The sequence below is a fragment of the Pygoscelis adeliae genome, unplaced genomic scaffold, assembly GCF_000699105.1.
Source record: "Pygoscelis adeliae isolate BGI_AS28 unplaced genomic scaffold, ASM69910v1 Scaffold270, whole genome shotgun sequence".
In the NCBI taxonomy this organism is placed as follows: domain Eukaryota; kingdom Metazoa; phylum Chordata; class Aves; order Sphenisciformes; family Spheniscidae; genus Pygoscelis; species Pygoscelis adeliae.
Genome location: NW_008823916.1, coordinates 1,190,324 through 1,196,032, shown reverse-complemented (window position 1 = coordinate 1,196,032; position 5,709 = coordinate 1,190,324). Strand labels below are relative to the sequence as shown.

General features: G+C 51.4%; 1 protein-coding gene across 1 annotated transcript in view; it reads left to right on the top strand.

Annotated features, from left to right (window-relative positions):
- Positions 1 to 5,709, top strand: part of ASTN2 (astrotactin 2) — a 308,249-nt gene that overhangs the window by 62,686 nt on the left and 239,854 nt on the right. The window contains 1 exon segment of the mRNA XM_009319305.1: positions 2,622 to 2,729. Coding sequence (XP_009317580.1) covers positions 2,622 to 2,729 — 108 coding nt within the window.

The following is a 5,709-nucleotide window of genomic DNA, read 5'->3' as shown; positions in this document are numbered from 1 at the left end:
GGGGGGAGCTGCTGCAACAAGTTGCCGGTGCGTTCCGGGTATGAGGTCAATCTGGCCTCAGACAGGAGTTATCCAAAGAGCTCCTGTTACTTATTTCTCTAGCTGCGAAGTTGCTGTTCCCCTGTCCTCTGTCTTTTCAGCATCTTAATCTGCTTTGTAATCGGTCGCAGCGATCAGGATCTTTTTTTTCTGTTACTTAGTGGTTTTCTCCCCCTTTTTTAAGAGAAAGAGAGCACTGACCAGGCAGGGCTGTTTGACTTTGAGTGCTCTCCCTGTTCATCCCCATCAGCAGCTGCAAATGGGTGCTCTACTCGTCTACTCATCCTCGGCCCCACTGTGAGCATCCTCGGCTCCATCTTGAGCATCCTCAGCCCTGTGCCCTGGCAAGCAGCCTGCCGTCGAGCCCGGCTGGTGGAGCTGGTGCAGGAGGTATTGCCCCAAGCGTGAGCATCTCACAGGGATGCTTCGGCAAGATGTTGGGGACAGTTAAACATGAAATCAGGTTCACGGCAGGGTCAGCTGAGGATCAGCGCTCCTGCATCCTACAGGCTGCCTCGACTGGGTTCCGGGACCCCCAAAACCACTGCCAAGATGTGTTCCAGCACCCTTGATAGCGTGAAGGGTTGAAAGTGCATCCCTTGCAGCCGTTTCTCTGCCCTGGGCTCGTGTTTCCAGGCTGACCTCTGCCACCGCGTGTTGGGTCAGAGGAGACGTTTCCGCTGCGGGCTGGGGACCTGCGCCGGGTCTCCTGACTCCTGTATTTATACATCCTGCGCAGTGCTGGGTAATCAGAAAATGCAATATTGCTGTCACCAGCTCTCCGAAGACATCCAGCCTGAGTAATTTAACATGTCAGCGCCATCCATCACGGAGACGCAGCCAGCAAACAAACGCGGAGCGGCCGGAGGGGGCTGGGACGGTGGCTGGTGGAGTGGCTGCTGCCTGCACCAGCTGCCTGCTGCCTGCACCAGCTGCCTGGTCACCTCGGTGGGGTGCGAGAGCAGAGCGAGCACCGGAGCTCGCTGCCTCTGTCCACCCCCGGCCATCTGCCTGCCCAAAAGGGACCAGGTCTGGCTCATGGGAAGGTGGCAGAGGGACATGCCACGTCCTGCCTGCGTGGGCAGTGTCCAGGTCCCTCTCCTGGCCGGAGGAGACAGCTCTGCTGAGCTCTGGGGGGAAAACCTCCCGTAGCTGGTGTCTGTCTCCCAGCACCGGGCATCGCCGGCAGCAGAACAGCCCAGGGCAGCTCCTGCTCAGTGGGAGAGGGGACGCGTGGCAGAGCTGCAGTCCTGGCCGGTTGCCCGAGGGCCTGCGTTAGAAGCCCAGGTTAATTAAGATTTTCCTCGCTGATGTGAATAAGCTTTATTGGTTTTACCACTCTGCTGTGCCCTTCAAAACCGCAGTCCCTGGGTGCAGGTGTATCATGACATCGGATGTTCGCTGTGATACGGGGGTCTGAATAGGGGCTGGCAGTGGGTTACTGGTTTGGGGTGTGAGTCTGTAAACCCCCCAGACCCCATGTCCAAGCTCTAAACGCTGCTGCGTGCAAGCACTGACCTCTCCTGCTGCTCTCAGGAGGAAAGGAGCTGGCGGAGACTCTTCCTACCCCCCTGTTGCGACCACCCCAAGGGCACTGCACAGCCAGGCTGGGGCATGAATGGGGCAGGAGCCACGTGCCAAGCTCCCGGCATCCCTCTGGCTCCTGCCAGCCACCTCTCGTTGTGGTGATTAAGGATTTCAGAGGACAGAAGGCACCGCTCATTTTCTGTTCTCCTGCCAAGAAGTGGGGAAATTGTGCTTCTGCCTAGAATAAAGGATTTTTTAAAAACAGTAAAATATTTTAATGGCAGTTTAAAGGGCCACTGTCAACCCCCAGAGGCCTCTTTGCTTTAAACTCTGCAAGGATTGAAGGACTTCTGCCAGTTAGAGCCTGTGTTGCTTTCTAAGCGTCCGTCACTCCTCGGGGGGTCTGGCGGCTGAAGCGAGTTGGGCTCCTCCAGCACCCGCACCGGCTCCCCGCTCCAGGAGGGAGATGCTGGGTAAACCACGAGCCAGCCCTGCTCCTTGCCACGGCTGTCGGTGCCGGCTGCTGCAGGGATGCATGCTGCTGGCCATCGCAACGAGCTGGTGGAGCAGCTGGGCCAAAGTGGGTGCTGAGGGAGGGAAACGGGACCCTCGCCATGCAGTGGGGTCCTGAGTGCTGTATTCCCCCCGTGCCTCTTGTCTCAGCTGCGTTTGCTTTGAAGCAAGCACATAAAATTTACTGTACTTCACCATACGGGTGTTCCTGGGGAAAGCAGCTTCTACATTCAGAGGTTTTCTTTGTAAATGCATTGCAATGCATTTGTAAAATACATTCCTGGGGGTAGGAAGCATCTTCTTACATTTACATGACAATTGGCACCATGGGGTCTTGATTTTTGATGAGGGCAATAAGGAACCAGCAAAATCATGAGTGGTAAAAGTCCCTGGTCGCTCCTGGTGACCCTGAGCACAGCACCTGGGCCGGGAGTGGTGGACGCCGGCCAAATCCGGCAGCTCTGCTGAGGACCTCCCAGCTGCTGCCCGCTGCTGTGCATCCCAGGTGACAGGACTGATTTTTTTCTCTCTATTGCTTGCAGGTGGGATCGGGTTTGGACGTGCCAAAGGAAACTCTGGCTCTGAGGCAGATGATGAAACCCAGCTAACCTTCTACACCGAGCAGTATCGGAGCCGGAGACGAAGCAAAGGTACAAAATGACATAGGCACCGATGATGCATGTGGGTGTACGAGGAAAAAAATGGTTGAGCGCCTTGACTGTTTCCATGGGTGATGCTGTCTGATACTGCAGGAGTCTAGGTAAGGACCACAGTACCAGTCTGTAGCGATAAGGATATCCCAAGATGTGTTGTTTGTGTGATGCAGCGCCGTGCAGGAGCCGTAAATAGCATTTCCTGGTGATGTTGCCGAGGTTCTGGATTTCTTTGATGATTTCTAGTATCGGTTGCATTGCACATGCCCTGGCGCTTCCCTAAAGCTGCACCGGCGCATGGTGACTGTGTCTGTCATCGTCCTGGCATCAGTGCAGCTGTCAGAGATGGTCACCTTGGCAATTCCTTGCTCCAAACTCCTGTTTTCTGCCCTTTATTTCCCATGCAAAGCACCCGTCGGATAGAAATTTCCCAGCTTTCCTCTCGGCACAAAGGCAATTAAAAGGAACAAATTCAAAATGAGGGCTGGGGCAAGGATTTGTAGACCAGAGTCCCTTCAGGCATTTTTGTGAGTTAGAGGAGCTGAGAAACTGAAATATCATCTGCAGTTTGAAATTAGTGTCCACGTTTCCTCCGGTTGCATCACACTGGATTGTTTTTGTTCGGGACCCTTGGACCAAGCTCTTTGGCGGAGGACAGGGCGAGCCTTGCTGCTGCTGCTGCATTTGAAAAATCACCTTCAGGAAATAACTACGTTGGGAAGCAATTTAAAAATTGCACAGTGGGTCTGCTCCCTTCATTTGTTTTCTGTATTAAGCCGGGCATCGGCAGAGCGCAGCACGCCAGATAGATGCCTGTGCCCACCGCAGCAAACGCCGCCCCATTTGTTTCAATGATTAGGCATTCCGATAAATGCTCACAATGTGTTTATTTGAATGTGAAATTACCTCAACACCTCTGATCAGCTTGATGATTGCACATGGGAATAAACACACGCATGCACAGGAGTGTATCGCATTTGTTCCTATTAAAGGCAGGGTATTCAATTTTTTTTTTTTCCTTTTCCATGTGTTTTAGAAACACGAGATGTTCTCACCGAGTTTAAAATGAGCTTTTGATGAAAAGTAGGGAGAGAATTTGTGAGTTAAAGTTTCCTGTTGCAGTATGAATATAGCTATGTTACGGGTAAAATGATTTGCGAGAGAAGGAAGAAACTGGTTGCGTTTCAAACAGGGGCAAAAGAAATGGTCCCGAAAAATCAGTGGCACAGGGGGGAAATTTCCCAAATGCTGAAGTAGTTTTTTCAATAACTTATTCTGAAATACTGGGCTGGGTGAAAGTCCTTGGGTACTTCGGAAAAGTCACTGAAGATTAGGGTTTTTTTCTCAGCTACCACACGGGAAGGGGGAGACAGCATGTGAGCAAGGTGTGGAAAACAGTGTTTTAATGAAAAGCAGATAAATATTTGCTTTCCCGCTGCCTTGACGCCATTCCCTGTGAGGTCAAGTGCTCTGTCAGTCTCTCGAAACACGCTTGCGCTGTATGCCGGGTACAAAGATACTCTTATTGACATATACATTGGCTTTGGGTTGTTTGTTTAAGCTTCCTTGTAGGGCAAACATAAAGGAATAGATAAAAAGGACGAATTCCTTTATTTTTCTTTGAATAAGCTGTTGTTCACCTGGGCAGCTTTGATGGCTGGGTTCGAAGGGAGTCCAGGAGGAAGAGCTGCCTCGCACGGTTGCACAGAGCTGGCTGTTAGATTTACGTTAGCGTTTGAGTGATGCTGTGAAAACCTGGTTTGTTCGTGTTCAGCGGTGGCTAACTGAGGGAATTGTCTTGCATAAAGTCCCCATTGTATTTCCCCTCCTGTCTAGCTAAATTTTGCCATCGCTGCGTCCTTGAAAGGAATTTTCCATTATCCTTTCATTGACTCTTCTCTCCCTCGTGGAAGGAAAGCAATAGCTTAGTGGGAAGTCACAGTACCAAACTCATAATTACAAGTTCAGCAAAGATCCATAATTGGACGAGATCATAACTCTTAATAGAGAAGGATACATCATCAGATACAGTTAATTCTTACAGTGATGTTCCCACATCGATTTCGTCATGGTTGCATGTCATTGCAGGTGCCATGAGATAGTTATCAGGTCCAAAGAGAGAGATTCCTTGGGGTTTCTCTCCTTGGATTAGGTTTTGCAGGATTGAGCCTAGTTACTGATACTGTCAAGGCATTGATCCCAGCCAATGCGATGGGAAGTTCCCACTTAGGTGGCGTGTAGGTTTGGTTTTACTTTGAGCTTTGTTGAATTCATCTGGTTAAGTGGTCGTGGGCTTTGTTTGTCTCCTGTAGAAGAAAGACTGCAGGTTTTATAGTGCCTTGGCAAGGTAAATTAGAGGGACGTTCCTACAGGTAAATATTGAGTGAGGGAGAGCTTGTCCTGGTAGCTCAGGAGCAGCAGACTCGTTGATATCTGGTTTTCAATGTTGGAATACATGGAGAAGTAAATCTGATCAATCTGGGCACAGAGGCAGGGACGGCCGAGGCGTTACCTTCTGTGGTCCCAGCACGCCGCACCACGCATCTTCCCAGCTTCTGGGTCTGTGGGATCCCCTCATACTTAGGAAAGCCTCCAGAGAAGTTAGAGAGGGGTAGAGCATAACAAATGTCGCAGAAGAGACTTTCCCATGGAGCCTTGGTCCTTGTCTGCTGTTGGGCTCAGCCCCATCTCTGGGCTTGAGCTGGGAGAAGCAATGCTGGTCACCGGTGTTTCTGGGGAGCTGGCTCATACCAAGAAGTGCTCTGTTCGTACCCGTCTTCAGCAAGGCATCCCTTTTCTTCACCACAGCCCTGTGCCTGTGCCCGCACCAGCTCTCCACCCTCTGCTTCTTTTTGATGGATCAGTGTGATCTCCCCTCTGGCTGGCGTGCAGTCCCAAGGGAGCTGGGATTTGGACTTCATGTCCTGCTTTTCCAAGTGAAATGAGTCCTGAGAGAGGCTGTCAGGCCACGTGGAGC